The following is a 27,351-nucleotide window of genomic DNA, read 5'->3' as shown; positions in this document are numbered from 1 at the left end:
GGATGGATGGATGGATGGATGGATGGATGGATGGATGGATGGATAGATAGATAGACAGAGAGAGAGAGAGAGAGAGAGAGAGATGATAGGTAGGTAGGTAGGTAGGTAGGTAGGTAGGTAGGTAGGTAGGTAGGCAGGCAGGCAGGCAGGCAGGCAGGCAGGCAGGCAGGCAGGCAGACAGACAGACAGACAGACATCTGCTGAATATAACTCTACATTGGCGACAGGAAGGGCATCTGACCAGTAAATAGTGAGCTCCCATTCAGTTTCCCGCACTCCACCCCGCAAAGGGTTACGGGGTTATTAAAAGATGATAGACAGATAGTCAGACAAACAGACAAAGAAATCTTCCCCATCATAATTTAGATGCCAGGCATTTGTCCCAGTCAGTGGCATGATCTGGCAAGATACCCTCTGGGTCTGATTCAGCTCTTCCATGAAGCTCAAGAAATGCAAAGATTGCAGTAGAGAAATTTAAACGGCAGCTGCAAACATCTCCATGTGCTACTTGTTTTCATGAAAGAATATGAATAAGGAGGCCAAGAATCCCGCGTGGTGACAACATTTCCGATGCCCTACCTCAACAACCGTCTGAGTCATTTTGTCTCTCGATAAACAAGAGAGAAGATTCATGTTTAAAAACAGAGGGAAACAAACTCCAATGGACTTCAACTTTCTTTTTCCCCTTCCATTAATATTAACATAATTGCCATTCCAATGCACACAAACCTACAGACCAGCTCGTGTTTACAATGACTGTTTCTTTAATATAGGGCCTGGGGTTTCAGAGAAGCATCAAGCCTGATCCAGGTTGCTATGGCGAATCCACAATTTCCTATTTAACCGCATAATCAACACTCTCGTACAATTCACTGCTTTCCGAGCAAAGCACATTCCTCATGCTGTAATGCGCTGCTCGGGTTAAGCAAGTCACCCCTGCTATTAAGTTGCCCTAAACATTTTAATTGGAACATTATTTTTGGTCTTTATTTGTTTTGCAGCCCTGCAAGCACAACACTTTCAAGTCATATTCCATCCCCTGATTTGGAACTGCTTATAAATTACATTCAATATACTGTACGTGTGTGTGTGTGTGTGTGTGTGTGTGTGTGTGTGTGTGTGTGTGTGTGTACGTACTGTATATAAATACAGTTATAGAGGTGCAGACTGTCATCTGCACCTCCATAACTGTCTGGTTTGGCTCTGCAACCCAACAAGACAGACACAGATTTCAACGGATAATTAGAACTGCAGAAAAAGCCAATGGCTACCAACCTGCCTTCCATTGAGGACCTGTACATTGTACAAGTCAAAAAGAGGGCCGTGAAAATATCTACAGACCCCTCACATCCTGGACATAAATTGTTTCAACTCCTACGCTCCAAACAATGCTATAGGGAACTGCACACCAGAACAACTAGACACGAGGACAGTTTTTCCCTGAATGCCATCACTCTGCTAAACAACTAATTCACACAACACTGTCAAATTATTTACTAAGACTGTTGTATTATTATTGTTGTTATTATTATTATTATTATTATTATTATTATTATTATTATTATTATTATTATTATTATTATTATACAATTGTATCACAGCAGCCAGTTGTTTCGCCAGATTTGGCATTGGTTACTAGTTGAGCCCCACCCAGGGGCCTAGGACGTCGTAACGCATTTTCGTAATATGCGTGCAGATCCAAGCAGTGCGGCTTTTTGCATTTGACTGATGGTGATTTTGTCAATTTTTAACTGTTTTAAATGTAATTCCAGTGCTTTTGAAATAGCACCCAGTGTGCCAATTACCACTGGAATTACCACTGCTGGTTTGTGCCATAGTTGTTTAATTTCGATTTTTAAGTCCTGGTATTTTGCGGTTTTTTCATGTTCCTTCTCGGCGAACCTGCTATCACCTGGTATTGCAATATCTATGATTGTAACCTTGTTTTTCTCAACCAGTGTGATGTCTGGTGTATTACGCGCCAGTATTTTGTCCGTTTGTATACGGAAATCCCACAAGATCTTGACCATCTGATTTTCGGTGACTTTTTCAGGCTGATGTTCCCACCAGGTTGTTGCTGTTTTAATATTAAAATTTTTGCACAAATTCCAATGGATCATTTGCGCTACTGAATTGTGCTGCAATTTATAATCAGTCTGTGTGATTTTTTTACAGCAGCTGAATATGTGATCAACAGTTTCATCAGCTTCTTTGCAAAGTCTGCATTTGGCATCATCAGAGGATTTTTCGATTTTGGCCTTAATGGCATTTGTGCGGATAGCTTGTTCTTGCGCAGCCAGGATTAGTGACTCTGTTTCTTTCTTTAATGTACCTGTTGTTAACCATAACCAAGTTTGTTCACTGTCCACTTTATCTTTTATTTTTTCCAGAAATTGGCGATGCAGTGCTTTGTTCTGCCAACTCTTCATTCTTGATTTTATCACATCTTTTCTGTATTCTTGTTTTGTCTGTTGTGCCTTCAGTAGATTATTATTATTATTGTTGTTGTTGTTGTTGTACAATTGTATCACAGCGGCCAGTTGTTTCGCCGGATTTGGCATTGGTTACTAGTCGGGCCCCACCCAGGGGCCTAGGACGTCGTAACGTATTTTCGTAATATGCGTGCAGATCCAAGCAGTGCGGCTTTTTGCATTTGACTGATGGTGATTTTGTCAATTTTTAACTGTTTTAAATGTAATTCCAGTGCTTTTGGAATAGCACCCAGTGTGCCAATTACCACTGGAATTACCACTGCTGGTTTGTGCCATAGTCGTTGAATTTCGATTTTTAAGTCCTGGTATCTTGCGATTTTTTCATGTTCCTTCTCGGCGACCCTGCTATCACCTGGTATTGCGATGTCTATGATTGTGACCTTGTTTTTCTCAACCAGTGTGATGTCTGGTGTATTACGCGCCAGTATTTTGTCGGTTTGTATACGGAAATCCCACAAGATCTTGACCATCTGATTTTCTGTGACTTTTTCAGGCTGATGTTCCCACCAGTTTGTTGCTGTTTTAATATTATAATTTTTGCACAAATTCCAATGGATCATTTGTGCTACTGAATTGTGCCGCAATTTATAATCAGTCTGCGTGATTTTTTTACAGCAGCTGAGTATGTGATCAACAGTTTCGTCAGCTTCTTTGCAAAGTCTGCATTTGGCATCATCAGAGGATTTTTCGATTTTGGCCTTAATGGCATTTGTGCGGATAGCTTGTTCTTGCGCAGCCAGGATTAGTGACTCTGTTTCTTTCTTTAATGTACCTGTTTTTAACCATAACCAAGTTTGTTCCCTGTCCACTTTATCTTTTATTTTTTCCAGAAATTGACCATGCAGTGCTTTGTTCTGCCAACTCTCCATTCTTGATTTTATCACATCTTTTCTGTATTCTTGTTTTGTCTGTTGGGCCTTCAGTAGATTTTTGTTCTTTACTTCGATTAATAGATGTTCTTGACTTTCTTTTAAATAATCAGCCAGTGCATGTTTTTCTTCTTCAACTGTTTGCTTCACTTGTAATAATCCTCTGCCACCTGATTTTCGGGGCAGATATAGTCTATCAGTATCACCACGTGGATGTAAACTGTAGTGCATTGTCATTAGTTTCCTGGTTTTTCGGTCCAAAAGGTCCAAATCAGCTTGTGTCCAGTTAACTATGCCAGCTGTGTATCTTATAACTGGTATTGCCCAGGTATTTATGGCCTTGATTGTATTTCCACCATTCAATTTAGATTTCAAAATTTTCCTAACTCTGTTGGTGTACTCTCGTCTGACAATAGTTTTTACTTCTCCATGCTTGATGTTATCCAACTGCAGAATGCCTAAGTATTTGTAGGCTTCATTTTCTTTGCATTTAATTAGTTGGCCATTGGGCATTTCAATTCCCTCAGATGCAGTGATTTTGCCCCTTTTTATGGATACAGTGGCGCATTTTTCCATGCCAAACTGCATTGAAATATCGGTGCTGAATACTCGGACTGTATTTGTCAATGATTGGATTTCTATTTCTGACTTTCCATAGAGTTTCAAATCATCCATATATAGTAAATGCGAATTTTTTTCAGCTTTTTTGGCTGTTTGGTAGCCTAATTTCATTTTTTTAAAGATTACTGATAGTGGGATCATTGCGATGATGAAGAGAAGAGGTGAAAGTGAATCACCCTGGAAAATTCCTCGCTTGATATTAACCATTCCGTAGCTCTCATTCCCTACTGCCAACTCAGTTCTCCATTGTTTCATTGCCTTTTCAGTAAAGGATGTAATATTTTTGCTAATGCCAGTTGTTTCTAAGCATTTTATGATCCAACTATGTGGCAGTGAGTCAAATGCCTTTTTGTAATCAATCCAGACCATATTCAAGTTCGTTTTTCTGTTCTTACAATTTTCTAATATCATTTTATCAATTAGAAGCTGATCTTTTGTGCCCCTGCTCCTTCTTTTGTTGCCTTTTTGCTCTACTGGCAAGATGTTGTTTGTTTCCAAATAATCCATCATGTTATCTGCAATAATGCCTGTGAGTAATTTGAAGATTGTTGGCAAGCATGTTATTGGTCTATAGTTTTCAGGTGTTGTTCCTTTAGTTGGATCTTTCTGAATCAAGTATGTTTTTCCAGTTGTCAACCATTCATCAATTTGGCCCTTTTGTAAAATTTCATTCAGTTGCCTGGCCAATATTTCATGTAAACTGGTCAGATATTTGAGCCAGAAACCATGTAATTGGTCCTTTCCAGGTGATGTCCAATTCTTTACCTTTTTAACTCGATTTTTGACCATCTCAGATGTTATTTCTAATACTTGCATTTGTTTGTTGCCAATGCTTTTCTCAAAGTCATGTATCCACTTTGCTTCCTTGTTGTAGTCCTTTGCATTTTCCCACAATTCTTTCCAGAATTCAACTGTGGCCTGTTTTTCTGGTTTTTCACTTTTGGTGTCACCATTTACATTAAGACTTTGATAAAAACGCCGTTGGTCTGATCGAAATTGCTGATTTTGTTTATACTGGATGATTCGTGCCTCATATCTTTCAATTTTTCTAGCTGTTGCTGTTATCTGCTGTTTTACAATCTCTACAGCTTCATTGATGTTTCTTGTATCCAATCTATATCTCCTGATTAGCCGATCTATGATTTTGTTGTTTTTAAGCCGTTGCTCATGCATGTTCTTTAAGTTACTAGCATCTGCCCTTAATTTTTTTATTTTTTGTTCTAAACGGATTTTCCACTTTGGCTTTGATGCTTTTTCTGTTGTATGACTAGGTACTTTAATTTTAATGCCTAGTTCATTAGTGACTATTACAGCTGCGCTGTACATTAACTGGTTTGTTTCCAAGATGGATCCTGGTTCAATTGTTGAAAACACTGCATTAACCATTTTCATGATAGGGGCCAAAATTTTCTTCGGCACAGTTTTTAGTGATGGTAAACGTTGCCTTTCCTCATTAAGCAGAAAATGCTCCATGATCTTATCCTTCAATTCTTTTTGTTTTTGAGTTAGTTCATCAGTGGGTTCAGTGATAACTGATTCTAGTGGTGGTGATGTTATTTCCTCCCCGAGAGCTTCTTCTGGGAGTTCTACTATAATGTCTTTAGTTGTGTCTTGAATATCAGTTCTTTCCGCTTGTGATATTGTTTTTTGGGTTTTGCAATTTGCCTGAATTTCCTCATGTTCAACTTCACTAAACACTTTATTCCGTATAATAAATCGCCTTTGATCTGCTAGTCGTTGTTCACTAACATTTGAATCTGGATATTGTTGTTTCCATAATTCATACATTCGCTTTAAATAGCCTCTTTTTTCTGGCTCTGAGTTGTAGTAACAGGCCATTATGGCACGGTTTTCATCTGCACTATATTTTTGTCGTTTTGTTGGCTGGTCCACTTGTAGCCCACTTGTCGACGGATGTCCAGGGACCCCAACATCCGCCACGGCCCTTGTTAACCCGCGCGACGACCGATGCGGTATGGAATTCTTATTTGTTTTTTTCACCATATTGTATGGGTTGGCGGGGTTTTTTTTACGGGACCAGATGCCAACCTGATCCCAACCTTCCTCCTTTCTCATCCGGGCTTGGGACCGGCAATGGCGGAGTTGTTGTTGTTGTTATTATTATTATTATTATTATTATTATTATTATTATTATTAACCTTTATAGTACTCATCTCTTCCCACTTATGACTACAACCATGTTGCTTGTTTCTTTACAATTTATATTGTTTTATTTGTTTCCTAGTATATTTGATTGCTTATTAGCAACCTATGACTATCACTAAGTGTGGTATCTTATGATTCCTGATGAATCTGTTATATTTTATTTTTTCTTTATGAGCACTGAGAGCATATGCACCAAAGACACATTCCTTGTGTGTCCAATCACACCTGTCCAAGAAAGAATTTTATTCTATTCTAGTCTAATCTAGTCTAGTCTTTCATTCTAATATTTATTCTAGTCTAGTCTAGTCTAGACTATTCTTTCATTCTAATATTTAATCTAGTCTAGTCTAGACTATTCTTTCATTCTAATATTTAATCTAGTCTAGTCTATTCTTTCATTCTAATATTTATTCTAATCTAGTCTAGACTAGACTATTCTTTCATTCTAATATTTATTCTAGTCTAGTCTTTCATTCTAATATTTATTCTAGTCTAGTCTAGTCTTTCATTCTAATATTTATTCTAGTCTAGTCTAGACTATTCTTTCATTCTAATATTTATTCTAATCTAGTCTAGTCTAGTCTTTCATTCTAATATTTATTCTATTCTATCTCTGTGTGTGTACATGCACACACACGCACATATTCTTTCTTTTTTTCCTTCCCCCTGCTGTTTTTAATGCTGCTAGACTGCCAGGTTAATCAGCCACACCTCCAGTGAAAAGCGAGCCTCTCAATTAAGAAGCAAATGCAGTATGCGTAAAGGTGAGCCGGGGAAGGTATGAACATTGCTATTTCCGCTTTGAAATGTAGTTCCCGTTTCAGCTTTAATTAGTGTCACACACACACAAAAAACACACAAAAAAGGTTAACAAGAGACTGTTAGTTTATAACGCATGCTTCCCCGTGCCACCTCTGGCGGGTCAGTCTGTTTTCAGACTCATTAGCTATGTAGACTGATCATGGTTTCAGATCAGGGATTTGCTTCCGTGCTGTTTGAGCAGAAGGTCTCTCTTTATTCGCACACCTACCCCACTGCTAAAATATGAAATGGACGTCTGGATGCAGAGAGGAGGAGAAGGAGGAGGAGGTGGTGGTGGTGGTGGTGGTGGAGGAGGAGGAGGAAGTGGAGGAGGAGGAGAAGAGGAGGAAGTGGAGGAGGAGGAGGAGGAGGAGGAGGGGTGGAGGAGGAGGAGGAAGTGGAGGAGGAGGAGAAGAGGAGGAAGTGGAGGAGGAGGAGTGGAGGAGGAGGAGGAGGAGGGGTGGAGGAGGAGGAGGAAGTGGAGGAGGAGGATTAGGAGAGGAGGAAGAGGAGGAAGAGGAGGAGGAGGAGAAGTGGAGGAGGAGAGGAGGAGGAGGTGGAAGAGAAGAGGAGGAGGAGGTGGAAGAGAAGGAGAAGAGGAGGAGGAGGAGGTGGGAGGAGGAGGAAGAGGAGGAGGAGGAGAGGAAGAGGAGAGGAGGTGGTGGAGGAGGAGAAGAGGAGGAGGAGGAGAAGTGGAGGAGGAGGAGGAGGAGGAGGAGAAGAGGAGGAGGAGGTGGAAGAGAAGGAGAAGAAGAGGAAGGGGAGGAGGAAGAGGAGGAGGAAGAGGAGAGGAGGAGGAGAGGAAGAGGTGGAGGAGGAGGAGAGGTGGAGGAGGAGATGGAGGAGGAGGAGGAGGAGGAGGAGGAGGAGGAGGAGGAGGAGGAGGAGGAGGACGGGAAGAAACACTTCCGATATTTAATGGGCCAATCGTCTTCCAAACAAGAGGCTTAAAACAATTCCGGAATAGTTTCTTGATGGAACAGGATTATTTCTGTTGGCGAGCAGACATTCACAGTAAGGTTTCTCAGCAGCTTGCCAACCAAATAATTTTGATTATGTGACCACAGGGATGCCGCAATGGTCATAAGTGTAAAAAGGGGTCGTAAGTCACTTTTTCCAGTGATGTTGTAACTTGGAACCATCACTAAATGAACTTTTGTAAGTCGGGATCTACCGTCACAGGTTACACATCTGTGAGTGTATTCAAAGCCCCAACACTTTTCTTTAAATTGAAATCATCCTTGGTGTTCTGACTTAGGCTTCCCCAGCAGCATGAAGCCAAGTCCTCGACCCAATAAACCCCTATTATTTAATTTACAGTGAATTCCTCTCCAGCAAAGTCTTTCCTTTCCCACAGTCTTTCAAGATAGTTCACAATTACCGACCTTTATCAGGCTTGGAGAGTGGCCAGGCTGATATCTTTCAGATGCTGCAATATTTGGCAAGAATGCAGGAATGAACTAATTGTCTCCTGCAAACTCCCCTCCCCTTTGGCTCCTCTTTTATTCCCTATGGGAGGGGCCATTCAACGTCCTCCTGTGGCCTTACTCCCAAGTCGACCCTTGTTCCTTAGCTGTTCCCTTCCTCTGGCAACTGGGAACAGGCTCCAGCTGTTCGTCTGCCTCACTGATATCCAACTCCAAAGGCAGCTGATAACTGTCAGATGGCCCTGGCCCCCTCTCTGCCTCCGACACAGAGCACTCATCACAGCCTTCCCCAGACTCCAGGGCTAGCCCATGTCCCCCCCCCCCCAACCTCCTCCCTGTCCAAATCTGCTGCCAGCTCCAGCGACTGCTGGCGAGCCACTTGGGAAGTTTCCATGGCAAGCGAAAACAAGGAGACCTTATTTAATTTTTTTCTTCTTCTTTCCTCTTTGCTTAAAATGAGGCGATGCCCTCTGTTGCTTTATCCCCCACCCTCCCCATCACTATCCATCCCTAAGTGCTCATCCCTCCAATAATACTTAAATGATAGAGGAACTCTGCAGGTGTTAACAAAAACAAGAACATAAAAGGTGAGATTCTTAAATGAAAGCCAGCATTTTCTTTCTAATTAGCAGCGGGTCCCTTGATACCTGTATTTTCTAAAATTATTTTCCACACTGCCACAGAGCCGAGATGCAGACAGGGTGGCCAACGCAGCAGTCTTTTATTTTTAAACACGGCGAGAAGCAGGTGGGGGAAAATAATAATAAAACAGAAACCTATCTTCCAGCCAGAAAAGCTACGTGCTCAATTTTCGTTGTCCTCCCCCTACTCAATGGCCTTTAAAGAGATGGACAAGTCATCACCATGTTGCCATCTGGGACGCTGAGCTCTGTCCCATTTACCAGCATGAAGGCACCATTACACCCAACACTGCTATCAAACTCCTGTTGCCCCAGATTCATTCATTTCAATTGAAGGCACATTCCAAGGTGATAGGTTTTGCTGCAACAGGTCTTGAGCCCAGCGTGATGGATAGGGAGAAGCAAAACCACAGATGGGGTTCCCAATTTCTGTAGTATTTAATAATCTTCAACATGCGTAGTCCTCGACGTGCAACGGTTCATTTAGGGACGGTTCAAAGTTATGACAGCATTGAAAAAAGTGACTTGTGGCCATTTGTCATACTTGTGACCTTTGCTGTATCCCAGTGATGTGGCCCACCAGCGGCCAGCAGAGCTGGTGGCAGATTCAGACAGTGAGGAGGTTGGGGAGGAACTTGGGCCAGTCCTGGATTCTGGGGAAGGCTCTGAGAAGGACTCTGTGTCGGAGGCAGAGAGGGGACCAGGGCCGGTCTGACACTTCTCAGCTGCCTTCAGAGTAGGACAGCAGTGAGGCAGACAAATAACTGGAGCCTGTTCCCAGTGTGCGCATGCACAGAGCTGCCGGACGAAGGGAGCAGCTAAAGAACAGGGGTCAACTTGGGAGTAAGGCCACAGGTAAACAATGAATGGCCCCTCCCAGAGGAATTAAAAGAGGAGGGAAAGGGGAGTGGAGTTTTCAGGAGACAATTAGTTCGCTTCATTGGTCCGTGATTCTCCGAGGTTCCATGCCAAGTTTTGCAGATCTTGGTCTGGCAGCTCTCCAAGCCAGATAAGGTCTGTGACTGTAAATCCTCCCTTGAAAGACTTTGCTGGATGTGAATGAGCAGAATTCACAGTCAATTAATCAAAGGGGTTTTTCTCGGGACAAGGACTTTGCTTCATGCTCTTGGGAAGCCTCAGTCAGAACCCCCAGGGTCCTCTGATTCCCTTTTGCAACCTTCTGAAATACAAAGTCAATGGGGAAAGGCAGATTCACTTAACAACCATGTCACTATCTTAACAACTGCAGTGATTCCCTTAACAACTGGAACAAAAAAAGATCGTAAAATAGGGCAAAATTCACTTAACAAATATCTCACCTAACAACAGAAATTTTGGGCTCCATCGTGGTCATAAGTCAAGGTGTTACGTTCTGTTCAGAATCAAAGGGCACAACAGATTTTACTTGGCTAGGCTTCAAGCCAATGGTCTACAAGAGATTTGTTCTGACACAACTTTAATCTTTCTCTTCCCTACCTTTCGCATTTTCTACTGGAAATAGTTGCAATTTGGATCTTAGTTTTCTTGAAGGCAAAACAATAAGCTACTTATGGTATATGATAAGCTGCTTATTGTGTAACTTAGCTGTCAAGATTCCTGTGTGTGTTGTGGCGCACTGCTTAAGCTCCAGGTGAGGAGATACATTTTTCATATTTGGATCCAAAGAGCTCAGATCTGATTTTTGCCCCCTTGCATTTAAATCTCTGCCCAAGTATCCAGCCCCTGACCAGGTTTAAACATTACTGTGCCAGCATATGTTTGGTTTCATTTGGGCTGAGTGTATTGTGTGAATAAATCACAGTTAAATAAGATGTGGTATAATATTGATCCATTAACAGAGGATGTGGTTGGCAACCCTGTCACATACAGTTGCTGAGAGAGAGAGAGAGAGAGAGAGAGAGAGAGAGAGAGGGAGGGAGGGAGGGAGGGAGGGAGGGAGGGAGGGAGAGAGAGAGAGAGAGAAGGAGGAGGAGGAGGAGGGAGGGAGGGAGAGAGGGAGAGAGAGAAGAAGAAGAAGAAGAGGAGGAGGAGGAGGAGGAGGAGGAGGAGGGGGGGAGGAGGAAGAAGAAGAACAGGAGGGAGGAGAGAAAGGGGGAAGAGAGGGAGGGAAGGAAAAAGACAGACAGACAAAGAGAGACAAATAGAGAGACAGACACAGAGAGAGAGAGAGAGAGACAGAGAGTGAGAGGCAGACAGACAGACAGACACAAACACACAGAGACAGAGAAACTAAAAGACAGGAGAGATGTGACAAACAGACATGAAGATAAGGTATAGATAGATGATAGATAGATAGATAGATAGATAGATAGATAGATAGATAGATAGATAGATAGATAGATAGATGATAGATAGATGATAGATAGATAGATAGATAGATAGATAGATAGATAGATAGATAGATAGATAGATAGATAGATAGATACCATAGTCTTAGCTTCTTTGCTTTTTTTCTTCATATATATTTCTTGATCCTGCCATTCCTACCATACTGTTCAAATAATATACTTTAGACACATGCTAAAAATATGCTAGAAACGATCCTTTCTCCACTGGATTTTGAGTTGCTGGGCTAAAAGCTCTGCCACAAAAGACTATTGAAGATGCATTATATTTTCCCTTCCTCAATCTCTTTGTACCGAATTGAAATGAAGTATCTCCACTCGAGGAACAGGCAAGCTTGCAAGCGGGCATTGGCATACACTGTTTTCTGCGATTTTTTTTTTTTATGCATGCGATGTGAGCGAAACCAAAGGAGGAATAACTCCTTGAATTGCAAAAGAGGATATCCAGCCTCGGAGATGCTAATTCGGCCCCTGAGGGATCTAATCAACCTCTTTGTAGAAGTAAAGATAAAACTTTCTGACAGCAAATGCTATTCTGATAAAATGGAATTTTCAATTATGCTCTGAGCATCTGGTCCACGCCACCATTTATGGAGCACGGCGCCGTACAGCTTTGCAATGTCAGAAGCTATTCCAGACAGACAGCTTCCCTGGTGGCTCGGCAGCTGAGAAAGAAAACTACCGTATTTGAGGCTGTTTGAATCCAGTTTGCTTTCATAAGCCCAACCTCGAAATGCTGAAGCAAGGAATTGGAATATATTGAAGACCCCATGAATAGAAATAGCACTTGGACTTATATACTGCTTTACGGTGCTTTTACAGCCCTTTCTAAGCAATTTACAGAGTCAGCCTATGGCCCCCAAACAATCTGGCTCCTCATTTTACCCACCTCGGAAGGATGGAAGGCTGAATCAACCTTGAGTCAGTCAGGATCGAACTGCTGGCAGTGAGCAGTGAGTTAGCCTGCAATACTGCATTCTAACCATTCCGCCACCATAGCTTAGAGAGCAATAGATTTCTATACCACTTCACAGTGCTTTACAGCCTTCTGTAAGCGGTTTATAGAGTCAGCCTATTGCCCCCAACAATTTGGGTCTTCATTTTACCCCTCGGAAGAATGGAAGGCTGAGTCAACCTTGAGCTGATTAGATTCGAACTCTTGGCAGTCAGCAAAATTAGCTGGCAATACTGCTTTCTAACCACTGAATCACTAGGGTTCTTATATAGCAATAGTATTTAGATTTATATACTGCTTCACAGTGCTTTACAGTCCCCTTTACGCGGTTTACAGAGTCAGCCTATTGCCCCCAACAATTTGGCTCATTTTACCAACGTCAAAAGGATGGAAGGCTGAGTCAACCTTGAGCTGGATAGATTCGAACTCCTGGCAGTCAGCAGAATTAGCCTGCAATACTGCATTCTAACCACTGCATCATCAGGGCTCTTATAAAGCAATAGACTTATATTCCACTTCACAGTGCTTTATAGCCCTCTCTAAGCAGTTTACAGAGTCAGCCTCTTGCCCACAAACAATTTGGGTCCTCATTTTACCCACCTCGGAAGGATGAAAGGCTGAGTCAACCATGAGCCACAATTAGCAACAGCAATAGCAATAGCAGTTAGACTTATATACCGCTTCATAGGGCTTTCAGCCCTCTCTAAGCGGTTTACAGAGTCAGCACATTGCCCCCACAATCTGGGTCCTCATTTCACCCACCTCGGAAGGATGGAAGACTGAGTCAACCTTGAGCCGGTGAGATTTGAACCGCCGAACTGCAGATAGCAGTCAGCTGAAGTGGCCTGCAGTACTGCACTCTAACCACTGCGCCACCTCTGCTCTTTTTGGGCTCAATTGTGGTCATAAAATGAGGACTACCTGTGATTGTTTAAGATGCATAATTCTTTACAGCTCTATTGATATATTTTTAATTACACACTTGTAAGAAGCTGGAAGATCTTAAAACCTTCAGACTTCTGTTGAGCCTCGTTTTCCCCCCGGATTGACCCAGTCTTACCAAAGTTCAGAATAATGGAAGAGCTGATAAATAAGGATGTGGAGTACATTTGAAGTGGGAGTATATTGGACCTTTGGAAATAAACATATTATTAACTTGTCGGCAGGTGCCCTTCTGCTCACACCGCCAAAAGAAATTAGCGTATGTGTGTGGGTTCTGGTATATATTCCATTTGATATCAATTAAAGAAAGGAAAACAATTCAGTGCAGTAATGAATTCCAAATTGGGTGCATATTACAGCAATTAAAAGCAATTTATCTGGCTGATGAAATTATTCTAATCAATCAGGAAGACCAACAAAAAGTTAAGGAGGCCTGGGCACAATTCTGACAGCTAAATGAGATGGGAGGCAGAGGTCAAGAAGATTCCTTATGCTCACTGTGTTTCCCCTATCTCCCCTACTCAGAAACTTCATAATATTGCTATGCTTTGAAGGATGGAAGAGGGAGGAGAAGATGCATTCTTGATGTCCTTGGAGATTCTCAGTCATCCAGGTCATGGTTGTCCCAAAGGTTGACCCTCAAAAGGCAACTAGACTTTGTTTTTTCTTGAAGACGTTTTGTTTCTCATCCGAGAAGTTCCTTCAGTTCTTGGGTGAGAACCGTTCTTCTGTGTTTTTTTGGGTGAGAAGCAAAATGTCTTCTTCAAGGACAAATAAAGTCCAGTTGCCTTTTGTAAAAGCATCTTTGGGGCAAAGATACCTTCTCTTTCTTTTCTTCCCAACCTTCTCTTCTTCCCCACCAACTTTCTGCCCCACACATAATCTCACATGAGTCTATCCCTTCTCTGCATCTGAGGAAGGAAGGGAGCTTCAGCTCATGAAACCTTAAGCTGCCTAATAACATTGGTGTTCTATTCCTTTTAGAATTTTGGCCTGTCACATTTTCTCTTATTTCATTATGCTGTTTCATTAGTATAGTTGATGGGAGGGGGGAATAGACAGGTTGTGGAATGTATTGTTATCATTCTTTTCTAGAAGCCAAGGTCATCTTTTGTCTCCGCACTAGTACACCTGACCGGAAGCAGCTGGGTGTGGATGCCAGCGTGGAAGAAGAAGATTGGACCATGTGATGGATTGTGGGTGTGGGGACAAGATCATGAACTTTTAACTGGCTGGAATTCTGATGTCATTTCCAGTATTGGGATTTCATAGCATAATGCGAAGATGTCTGATTTATTAAATTGGAATTTTAAGGATCGTTTTGCCTTGGACTCTGATTTAATTCTACATGAGACTTGGAACGCTGACAATTGGTTAGCCAGAAAAGATGCTACCAAACTTTAAGAATGGCAAACCATCTGAAAACCTAATGGACATTATTTTTGAATCCTAGTGATGAAAAGTGGAGACCAGCAAGTGGTCAACTAAGAAATCTGTCAACAGATCCCTAGGTCATACTTTTGTCAGTGTAGAAGCAAAACTATGCTCAACATGTTATGCTGCATTAAAGGAAACAAGCTGTTCTTATTTAAGCCACCATTCTTATTTAAAGACAGTAACACAAATAAACACAACTGCATAACTTTCAATCTCCAAGGAAGAAATGGTGAGCTGAAGACCGGAGGCAACAACCAGAGCAGAATGAAGATCCAACAAATAAGATTGTCTCTTCATAATTTCTCTCAGACAAGGAAAGGACTTACTTCAACCACAAATAGTGCAGAGAGTTCCTATTTATGCAGACACTACAAGACAGTGATTCCCAGTGAGTTGTGTGTCCCGCCAGCTGCCAGTGGAGCTGGCAGCAGATTCAGATGATGAGGAGGTTGGGGAGGAACTTGGACCAGTGCTCTGTATCAGACACAGAGATAGAGCCAGGGCCGTCTGACATTTCCCAGCCACCAGAGATACAGCTGCCTTGAGGCCGAGATGAGTGAGGAGGAAAAACAGCTGGGGCTGTTCCAGATGCACGTATGCACAGAACAGTTGGGAGAGGTGAACAACAAAGGAGAAGGAGTTCAACTCGGGAAGCAAAGCACATGTGGATACTGAATGGCCCCTTCCCGGCTCGGGAATAAATAGAAGGAAAGGGGAGTGGTTGTCATAGGAGACAACAGTTCGTAATTCTGAAGATTTTGCTCATTGTTCCTCTTGCCACAAAGACTGATTGCCAGAACTTAATTTGCAGCCTTTTGGCTGTGAACTCACGGCCTGGCAAGGAACTGATAAGGTCTGTTACTTCAGTTAACTCTTTGAAAGACTATTGCCTGGACTTTTCAATGGGTGAATGCAATTAATTCACAAGAGGTAAATAAAGAGGGCTTTTTCGTGACAAGAAGTCTGTTTCTTGTTTCTGCTAAGGCTGGGTCAGAACAGTGGGTTTAGAGCTCTAGAAGGTGAGGGAATAGCTATCTTGCTATTTCTTTCTTGCTCAGGCTGTGATTGGCACCTTTGGAAGGTCACTAAGTTTTCATACTTGCTTTTCTAATCATTTTTTAAAATAGCTCATTAAATGCTTTTCAGCAATTAGGATCCTTTCGAATGACAAATCTGAAAACATTTCCTTCAATCCTTAGTGAAATAAATTTAAAATACAGTTTTAAGTCCTTTATTGGAAAGGACTAAGGATCAAGATTATTAAGAGTAATGGGTAGGAATATGAAGTTGGTTTCTTTGATCAAAATTAAAATAGATCCTGTTATCTCTGGTAGCAGTTATTAGATTTTTGCTGACCAAGACTCAATGATAAGGTTTTAAGATTTCTTTAGAAATATGAGATTAACAGAGTTGGAAGGGACCTTGTAGGTCAACTAGTCCAACCCACCCACCCTCCTGTCCAAGCAGGAGACCCTACACCATTTCTGAATGATGAAAAATAGGAAGAGGGCACATTTGTTGTATTTTAAGAGAAGGTGATAAGTTATTAAAATTCCTTATACTTATTGAGATGGATAAATTGTTTGTTTGTGTGTGTGTGTGTGTGTGTGTGTGTGTTTGTGTGTGTGTATGTGTGTGTGTGTATGTGTATTTTATATTTGGTTGCCACGATGTAAAAAAAGATGTAGAGAGAAGAGCAACAAAGATGGTTAGGGGACTGGAGGCTAAAACATATGAAGAACTGGGTATGTCTGTTAATGAAAAGAAGGACTAGGGGAGACATGATAGCAGTGTTCCAATATCTCAGGGGCTGCCATAAAGAAGAGGGAGTCAATCTATTCTCCAAAACACCTGAGGACAGGACAAGAAGCAATGGGTGGAAACTAATCAAGGAGAGAAGCAACTTAGAACTAAGGAGAAATTTCCTGACAGTGAGAACAATTGACCAGTGGAACAGAAGTTGCCTCCAGAGGTTATGAATGCCCCAACACTGGAAGTCTTTAAGAAGATGTTGGATAGCCATTTGTTTGAAACGGTATAGAGTTTCCTGCCTAGGCAGGGGGTTGGACTAGAAGACCTCCAAGGTCCCTTCCAACTCTGCTCTTGTATTGTATTGTATATGTTTAGCCTTCTATTCTTTTTAATCTGTACCACTGCAGCTGTCATTTTTAATAAAATTACTGCTAAAGTTCCATCCCCCACCATCATTCAACAACCCTCCCCCCTTGTATGGAATGCTGGAAGGTCTCAGAAAGTCACCTTACTAAATCTGCATCTAGGAAAGTTAACAGGAAAGATTAGAATAACAGGGGACCACCAGCCCAAAATCTGTGAAAAGGTCCTGCAGAGCTGTGGTAGATTTACATATCTCATTCACACTTCCACATAATTTACATAACATTTGCACTGAATGCATTAAGGTATTTGGCACTTCCTCTATACACTATACTAGGTGAAAGACTAACAGTAGCAACTTCTTCTCTTAAAAGGACCTCTACATCAGCAATCTCACTTTGCAGATATCTCTGCCACATAATAAAATATTTGTTCACACACAAAAATGGCAGCAAAAGGTGAATCTACTCTGAGGGAGGTGGGGGAAAGATCTAGAAAAAGGAGGAAGAAGAGGCCCCACTTGGAAGCATATTGATTTCCACTCTCATCTCCATCGCAGGCATCCTAAATTCTAGCCGCTCACCATCACTATATGGGGTGGAGTGGAGTGGCATGGCATGGCATGGAACAGAACAGTATTAGGAATGGAACAGAATTAGGAATAGAATAATAGAATTAGGAGTAGAATAATAATGGAATGGAATGACATCGAACAGAATTAGGAATAGAATAATAGAATTAGGAGTAGAATAATAATGGAATGGAATGACATCGAACAGAATTAGGAATAGAATAATAGAATTAGGAGTTGAATGGTAATGGCATGGCATGGCATGGCATAGCATAGAACAGAATTAGGAATAGAACAGGATTAGGAATAGGACAGAATTAGGAATAGAATAATAGAATTAGGAGTAGAATAATAACAGAATGGAATGGCATAGAACAGAATTAGAAATAGAATAGAATTAGGAGTAGAATAATAATAGAATGGAATGACATAGAACAGAATTAGGAATAGAACAGAATTAGAAAAAGAATAATAGAATTAGGAGTAGAATGGTAATGGAATGGCATGGCATAGCATAGCATAGAACAGAATTAGGAATAGAACAGGATTAGGAATAGGACAGAATTAGGAATAGAATAATAGAATTAGGAGTAGAATAATAACAGAATGGAATGGCATAGAACAGAATTAGAAATAGAATAGAATTAGGAGTAGAATAATAATAGAATGGAATGACATAGAACAGAATTAGGAATAGAACAGAATTAGGAAAAGAATAATAGAATTAGGAGTAGAATGGTAATGGAATGGCATGGCATAGCATAGCATAGAACAGAATTAGGAATAGAACAGGATTAGGAATAGGACAGAATTAGGAATAGAATAATAGAATTAGGAGTAGAATGGTAATGGCATGGCATGGCATGGCATAGCATAGAACAGAATTAGGAATAGAACAGGATTAGGAATAGGACAGAATTAGGAATAGAATAATAGAATTAGGAGTAGAATAATAACAGAATGGAATGGCATAGAACAGAATTAGAAATAGAATAGAATTAGGAGTAGAATAATAATAGAATGGAATGACATAGAACAGAATTAGGAATAGAACAGAATTAGGAAAAGAATAATAGAATTAGGAGTAGAATGGTAATGGAATGGCATGGCATAGCATAGCATAGAACAGAATTAGGAATAGAACAGGATTAGGAATAGGACAGAATTAGGAATAGAATAATAGAATTAGGAGTAGAATAATAATGGAATGGAATGGAACGGAATGGAACAGAATAATTGGCCAAGTATGATTAGATACACAAGGAATTTGTCTCTGCTGCAGAATCTCATGTGTGCATGTATGTAATTATGAACTTCATATTATTAATGAACACTGCTAATCAACTACAACTGCTTAAAAACAATCACTTCCTCCACATTATCCAGCAAACCCCTCCCCAATCTTTCCTTCCAATAAACTTTTTATCTTCCGAAATCTTTTTGGAAGATAAAATACCTTCCAAAATCTTTTTTCCTCCTTCTTCACCGCTGGAGCCACTAAGCTATTTCAGCAAGGGTTGAGGGTCTGGAAAAGGATTTAAACTTTCAGAGTGCTATAAATGTTTAATCTATAAATGTTTAATCTCTTCATCTCTGCCCATAAGATGACTGTCCAGAAAATACATTATTGCAGAGAATGCCACCAGTGTCCCATTAAGCAGGGATGATGGACAGGAACTCCAAAATCACCTCTGTGAACTCCCATTTAGGAGGTTCTGTGGGGTTAAGTGGAATCACTTTTTTGAATATGCCCAGAACTGAAAGTCTAAAGATTTTCTCCCCCTTCAAAATAAAAGTATTTTAATGCCTCAATAGTGAAGGAAAGTCACCCTTTATTTCCAAGGCTCTGGTCTATTGTCCTTGTTAGGTAACGGTAAAGATTCCCCTCTCACATATGTGCTAGTCGTTCCCGACTCTAGGGGGCAGTGCTCATCTCTGTTTCAAATCCAAAGAGCCAGCCTTGTCCGAAGATGTCTCCGTGGTCATGTGGCCGGCATGACGAAACGCTGAAGGTGCATGGAACGCTGTTACCTTCCCACCAAAGGTGGTCCCTATGTTTCTACTTGCATATTTACGTGTTTTTAGGTTGGCAGAAGCTGGGACAAGTAGCGGGAGCTCACTCCGTTCTGTGGCGCTAGGGATTCAAACTGCCGAACTGCTGACCTTTCTGATTGACAAGTTCAACGTCTTAGACACTGAGCCACCGTGTTCCTTTGTGTGAAGTAGAGATACAAATAAAATACAAATACGATACAAATAAAAGAAATAGAGGTGAAGTAGAGATACAAATAACTAGGAACGTTTCTTGTACTTTCCAAACATAGCTACTTGGATCTTCCTGATCATTTATTCCTTTCAACAACATCGCCTATTCTGACAAACGGCACCTTCTCTTCTTGTTAGTCAAGGTCTATTATATTTACCAAGAAATGGATAGAAAATGAACAAAACGGCTAATAGCACCTCAAAATAGCCATTCAAAATAGAAAAGCCAGCTATAAACAGGCAACATACAAATAAAAATTATCCCAAATGAGCCAATGCATTTGTCTCCCCTCTCCAAAAAACCAAAACGAAAACCACCAAGAAGAGGGCTTTTTGTACCCAAGTGAAGGTGCCAATTCAGAAATGATGATTGCAATTTAGAAAGCAATTCAAGATATCCCTCCATGCAGGAACCAAGTGATATGTGTTGCTACTGCTCAATCTGCTGACAGCATGCTAAGGTTGAGTCACACATTCGAGACAATTCTCTGCACATTTTTAATCACTCCTCTTAGGAACCTAAAATCAAAATAAAAACAATCTTCTCTTTTACAAAGAAAGTCCAGAAATGCATCTTCATCTCACGTGAGATTCTGAACGCTTGCTTGGAGGTTCTAGCAGAGCTGCAGTGGCGCAGTGGTTAGAGTGCAGTACTGCAGGCTACTTCTGCTGTCTGCCGGCTGCCTGCAGTTTGGCAGATCGAATCTCACCAGGCTCAAGGTTGACTCAGCCTTCCGTCCTTCCGAGGTGGGTAAAATGAGGACCCAGATTGTTGGGGACAAGAGGCTGACTCTGTAAACTGCTTAGAGAGGGCTGTAAAAGCACTGTGAAACGGTATATAAGTCTAAGTGCTATTGCTATTTTCCCAGTGCCTAGATTCTACCTCTGTTTTGTAAAACAAGTTCCATGTCTGAAAATAATCCGTGTCTTCTTTTTCTTTTATCTTCAGTGTCAAGTCTCTAACTGGGACATCTTCGTATGACAGCAAAAGATTATTCAATCCCTTTCTTTAAATGAACCTGGAACTGCCTTATTCTCCCATTTGGTGGTCTCCCAAAGTGAAAATGCCCCATTCCAAGTGGTTTCAAGGGCAAAACCACCAACTCATGGTTGGAAACCATCCCAGAATTCAACAGAGGCACCGAGATAAACACCCTTGACCTAAAAATCAGTCCTTTGAACTTTGCGGTGAATCTTGAGTCTCTGATAGAACCTGTGTAGGCTCTAAGAAGTCAAGTGGCACTGATTTTATTGAATGAGAGCTCTTTATGCAACTCTTTGCAGAAAAATGAGAGAGAGTTAATGGTCTCCTCACAGGTATTTAGAGAGAGAAAGAGAGAGAAGAAAAGTCCTCTCGCACACTTGTTAAGGCTGTTCTTCACAAGGATGAATGATTAATACATACAAAGACCTGGAGGCTTGTTAAAAAATCTTGCTTGGAGGGCACTTGAAGGGAAAATGTAGAAGCCGATCGTAGACATCTCTCTGACACAAACATTGTTGTTTCTCTCCTTTTGATAGAGGAGCACAAGGGCTTTGTGAAGGCTGAAAATATTATTATGAAAGTGAAAAGAATTTGCAATCTAGGGTTGGAGGGGAACCCTCTTCCCTTTTGGCAAATTTGCTTTTCAGACTTTTAGGAAACACCTCGCATGTTGAAGTTATGGGTGGGGTTTTTTTTCTCTCTAGCTTCCTCTATACATTCACATTTGCTAAATTCCTGGATGGATGGATGGATGGATGGATGGATGGATGGATGGATGGATGGGTAGGTAGGTAGGTAGGTAGGTAGGTAGGTAGGTAGGTAGGTAGGTAGGGTAGGGTAGGGTAGGGTAGGGTAGGGTAGGGTAGGGTAGGGTAGGGTAGGGTAGGGTAGGGTAGGGTAGGTAGGTAGGTAGGTAGGTAGGTAGGTAGGTAGGTAGGTAGATGATAGATAGATAGATAGATAGATAGATAGATAGATAGATAGATGATAGATAGATAGATAAATAGATAGGTAGGTAGGTAGGTAGGTAGGTAGGTAGGTAGAGTAGGTAGGGTAGGGTAGGGTCGGGGAGGTAGGTAGGTAGATGATAGATAGATAGATAGGTAGGTAGGTAGGTAGGTAGATAGGTAGATAGGTAGATAGGTAGATAGGTAGATAGGTAGATAGGTAGATAGATGGGTAGGGTAGGGTAGGGAAGGGAAGGGTAGGTAGGGTAGGTAGATGATAGATAGATAGATAGATAGATAGATAGATAGATAGATAGATAGATAGATAGATAGATAGATAGATAGATAGGTAGGTAGGTAGGTAGGTAGGTAGGTAGGTAGGTAGGCAGGCAGGTAGGCAGGTAGGCAGGCAGGCAGGCAGGTAGGCAGGTAGGCAGGTACGCAGGTAGGCAGGTAGGCAGGTAGGCAGGTAGGCAGGTAGATAGGTAGATAGATGGGTAGGGTAGGGTAGGGTAGGGAAGGGTAGGGTAGGGTAGGTAGGGTAGGTAGATGATTGATAGATAGATAGATAGATAGATAGATAGATAGATAGATAGATAGATAGATAGATAGATAGATAGATAGACAGACAGACAGACGGACAGACGGGTAGACAGATGATGGATGGAGAGAGAGAGAAAGAGAGAGATTCCAGATTTGCTTACAAGCTGACACTGGTATCATTTGTTTTCCTTTAGGAAAAGAAAATCTAAAAAGCCATCCCTGTCCAAGAAAACAACCCTAAAAACTGCAGCATTTCCTCATTTCTCTTTCAGAACTGTGCTTGTATCCACCTTGAACATCTCGGCCAACATATTGACTCTAACATTATACAGTCTTAGACAGCATGCAGAAACAAAGCTCTTTAAACAGACATTTGGCAAAAAAAAAAGATTTTAACAGCCCCAAGATGTTTTATTTGTCAGACCCTTACTGCTGTTCTTACTAACACTTCCAATTACAGTTTATTTTGTTTTGATTGCTTTAAATATTGCTAATTTTGTCCATTGCTTCCTCCGGGAAATGGGCAGTAAACTTTTACAGTCAACAAATAAACGTTTACGTAGGAGAATGTGCCATAAAAGAAAGCAAGGAACAGTTGAAATATTTCATCCAGCTTTGCTTTTTCTCCCATTCCCCGATCAGTTTTCTCTGAGCAGAAACCTTTTCTTTCTTTCGCCTGCTGCGGTTTCCTTCCTTTTGAGAGTCTGACAATTTTCCCTGCATACACCAATGTCTCTCTTCCTTCTCATTAGCCCCATTTTGACTCTAGCTGTGGTAACTCAATTAGTAGATTGTCTCAGCCAATTCACAACTCTACCTGTGTAATAGACCAGCCTGGAAAGCTTAAGGCAGGAGTTAAACCTCCTAAATAGAGAGATAAACCTCATAAATAAATAGATAATTTAATAAAACCTTTTCTTTCTTTCGCCTGCTGCGGTTTCCTTCCTTTTGAGAGTCTGACAATTTTCCCTGCATACACCAATGTCTCTCTTCCTTCTCATTAACCCCCATTTTTTTTCCAACCATCAGATAGAATCTAGCTGAAGGGAAGGTGCAGCCAGCAACACACAAACAAATACTGCAAGTTGTGTTTACTGGCCCCCAGGTGTTACTGGCCCTATGCATGTGTGACACACGTATTCCAATGTATATGTGCCGTATTTTTCAGAGTATAAGATGCTCCAGAGTATAAGACACACCTTAGTTTTTGGAGAGGAAAATAGCGGGGGGGATTCTGCCTACCAGGTATTCATCTGGCTAGCATTCATAGTCTGGTCAGCTTCAGCACATATGTTTGCTGGTTGTGAGCAAGCCCCCAGCCCCCAAAAAACTGTGCCTCGTAGAGGCTGAAAAGCAGCTTCTAAAGCACACAGCTGAACCTCGGAGGGAGGTCCAGTTAGTAAAGCAGGTGAAGCGCAGAAGCAGTGAGACAAGGCAGCAGCTGTTCCGGGTTGCCATTTCGGGCTCCGTGCCTTGCGTTTTCAGCCTCCAAACACTCCGTTTGAGACCCATTCAAGGCTACGATGATTGCAAGAGCATATCGCCGCTGATCGCCACCGGAAAATGTGATGTGCAGAGGCCAAAAACAGGACGAGCAGAGGCCTAAAAGGCGATGCGGAGAGGCCAAAAACACAATGCGCGGAGACAGTGATCGGCGGCAATGTGCTCTGGCATCTCAGCAGCCTTGAATGGGTCTCAAACGGAGCCTTTGGAGGGTTAAAATGCGAGGCGCGGAGCCCAAAAACACACACCATTGTCTGTTGCAATCTCTGCAGCCAGGAAGGGGACATACGGAGGTTGAAGGGTGTGGGCCGGCAGATGGGCAGGGCTACATTCGGAATATAAAACACACCCAAATTTTCAGCCTCTTTTGTGGGAGGAGTGCATCTTCAATACAGTATGCCTGAAAAACCTGAGTATGTTTATCTCTACATACACTTTGCCACCTTTGCAGAACTCTGTGCTCTGGGATCTAAAGTTGTAACAGCCACGGGGGGGGGGGGGGGGGGGGGGGGGGAACCTGAAGTTTTCAAATGACCTTGAATGGCAAAGGGGGAATAGCAGTACAACAGGTGAAAATTGGCCCTCTTAAGACTTCAATTCCAAGAAAAGAAAAAAAAATAAATTGCAGCCGGTGAGAGCAACATTGTGGATCAAGCATCGCACCCAGGGCTTTCAAGAGATTGTGTCTGAGTCAGAAGCCACAAAGCCACCGTATTGTGGAAGCCCTCCTACTTTTAAATGAATGCTAGCAACAGGAACCTGGTGCTGCTCATCCAAAAGGATTGAGGGACTTAATTCTGAGCTAAGCCACTTGGGGAAAAAATTAGGCATTCTATGCATGCCCAAAGTGGCAAAGGAAACTATGTCACCTGGCACGCAAGGCCTTGTCTGTTTGTCTTCTGGGTTTCTGGCACGCATGTGCGCTCAACAATTAGCTGTCCTTTGTGCACACAGCAGTGCCGAAAACTGGTGTGTGCATCGGCGCTGGCCAGCTGATCATCGGGGTTGCATACGCGCTAGAACCCGGAAGTTCGGCTTTTCCGAGGGCGGCCCTGACGAGCGCACGCATGCGTGTACAATGTTTCCGCGCAAAGGTTCGCCATCACTGTTCTAAGAGAATGGAGAAGATGGAGAAATATCATTCAAGAACGTAGGAGCTCTTCCCAGAATATGACCCTAGCATCACAGTTACACCTGCAATATTTCCTGCCCTGCCAAGAAACATGGGCAGGAGGCATCTAATCTTCTCCCTGTAGTAATCACTGTTTTTACAAACTCGGAGTCACTACGCAAACCACTGTCACATTTGTTATGAGGTACCGATTTCCTCCTTTTCTTTTTCTTTTCTTTTTACATTGTGAATAAAACACCCAATCAAAAGAAAGGCCATTTCAATACCTCCCATAAATTCCTCTGGGGTAAAAGTTGACTTTAGAACCTTTCAGTTTTCTGAGGCATAAACGATAGTCCACAGTTTTATGTTTTCGCCTCATTGATCTTGAAAGACAGGTCAGAAACAATATTAGACTGGAATTTGATGTTCAGCGCAAGGCAGGCGACTTTAAAGAGCCATTCCTTTCCTGAACACCTGTTTAGCTTTACAGTTTTGGCCAACTCATTGTCTTGGGTTCTAGGACGGCTTCCAAATCTGCTTAGGCCACCATCTGCCCTCTCCTCACATTCTTATTTACTACAGTGACCCGAAATGGATTGTTCTCACCTACCCTACCCTTCCTTCCCCATGGATGTTGCTGGTTTCGTTAACGTTCATTGCTGGTTCTTCCTTCCTGAGCAGTTGAGATGTTCCTCAACGTTCTAAGAAAGCAGCATCAGATGGAAGATGACGTAATAACTTGTTCTGTCCTAGGCTTCCTAAGAGCTTGAAGCAAACTCCTTGTCCCGATAAAAACCCCTTTTATTAATGCACTGCGAATTCTGCTCATTCACATCCAGCAAAATCTTTTAAGGGAGGATTTATGGTCACAGGCCTAATCTGGCTGGGAGAGCTGCCAGGCTGATATCTGCAAAACTTGGCAAGAAGTCTCAGAGAGTCACAAGCCAATGAAGTGAACTAATTGTCTCCTGCAAATTCCACTCCCCTTTCGCTCCTCTTCTATTTCCTCTGGGAGGGGCCATTCATTGTCTACCTGTGGCCTTACTCCCAAGTAGACCCCTGTTCTTTACCTGTTCCCTTCATCTGGCAACTCTGCACATGCACACACTGGGAACTGGTTCCAGCTGTTTGTCTGCCTCACTGATGTGTGATTCTGAAGGCAGCTGATAACTGGCATATGGCTCTGGCCCCCTCTCTGCCTCCTACACAGAGCCCTCATCAGAGCCTTCCCCAGATTCCAGGGACTGGCCCATGTTCCTCCTCAACCTCCTCATTGTCCAAATCTGCTGCCAGCTCCGCTGGCGGACCTCAACATAATTCACCAACCAGACCATGTTCCTTTGGACTAGCAGGTTCTACCCTACCATGCCCAGCATTTGCAAAATGGATGCAACCTACCTTGTTCGGGCACCTGAGACCCCATGGAGGTGACACTGGTATTCAAAACATCATTAACAGCTGTGTCACAGTAGAGGCCCCGCTGAGCATCATGTTCGCTATCCGTCTGGTCACTCTCTTCGTGCCCGCTGTCCTTCAAGCTGTTCCCCTCCAAATCTTTGAATGTCGAGCTGCTGGGTGGAAAAAAGTGAGTTATTTTTTGCTCTGCAGAGCCGAATCGGAGAAACGCAATCACACCTTTCCTCCCCAATTTCTACCTGGAGGGGATTCAAAGCCTGGGGCAGGTTTTGCAACACTTCGAGCTTCCCTTGGGAGAAACAGGCTGTCACAAGAGACCATTTGCAGTACAGCCAGACTCTGCTCACTGACCTTCCCCTGCAGTGTACAGGGTGGCAGCTGGAACTGGAGACAGACCCAGAAGGTTTTTAAGAAAAAATAATAAACCAGATCAACCTGAGGGTATACTTGCTTGTAGAACAGAGTGAAAACAATGAGATTGTTTAGAATAGAATAGAATAGAATAGAATAGAATAGAATAGAATAGAATAGAATAACAGAGTTGGAAGAGACCTTGGAGGTCTTCTAGTCCAACCCTCTGCTCAGGCAGGAAACCCTACACCACTTCAGAGAAATGGTTATCCGAGAACCCCTTAAAAACTTCCAATGTTGGAGCATTCACAACTTCTGGAGGCAAGTTGTTCCACTGATTAATTGTTCTAACTCTCAGGAAATTTGTCCTTAGTTCTAAGTTGCTTCCCTCCTTGATTAGTTTCCACCCATTGCTTCTTGTCCTGTCCTCAGGTGCTTTGGAGAATAATTTGACTCCCTCTTCTTTGTGGCAGCCCCTGAGATATTGGAACACTGCTATCATGTCTCCCCTAGTCCTTCTTTTCATCAAGCTAGACATATCCACCGTTCTACGTATGTTTTAGTCTCCAGTCCCCTAATCATCTTTGTTGCTCTTCTCTGCACTCTTTCTAGACTCTCAAGATCTTTTTTACATCATGGCGACCAAAAGAAGACCGAGAAGAACCAAAGAAACATCGCAGATATATTGGAGGGAGGGAGCAAAAGCCCCAGGAGACCTTTCCCAGAAAGTGGGAAGCAATTAGAAGAGACCATGCACAACAACAAGCCACCTTATTGACATTGTCCATGCAACACAAAGAGCAGCCCATGTTCCTACAATTCACCCAAACAGTAGGCCCCCATGA

At 42.2% G+C, this 27,351-nt stretch overlaps 1 protein-coding gene across 1 annotated transcript in view; it reads right to left on the bottom strand.

Moving 5' to 3' along the window:
• PCDH19 (protocadherin 19) overlaps positions 1-27,351 on the bottom strand; it is a 144,187-nt gene that overhangs the window by 29,979 nt on the left and 86,857 nt on the right. Inside the window, exon 4 of the mRNA XM_032228545.1 lies at positions 26,138-26,307. Within this exon, the coding sequence (XP_032084436.1) occupies positions 26,138-26,307 (170 nt within the window). The remainder of the gene's footprint in view (positions 1-26,137; positions 26,308-27,351) is intronic.

This window comes from Thamnophis elegans, chromosome 12 (assembly GCF_009769535.1).
Source record: "Thamnophis elegans isolate rThaEle1 chromosome 12, rThaEle1.pri, whole genome shotgun sequence".
Lineage (NCBI taxonomy): Eukaryota > Metazoa > Chordata > Lepidosauria > Squamata > Colubridae > Thamnophis > Thamnophis elegans.
This window is presented reverse-complemented; position numbering and strand designations above follow the sequence as displayed.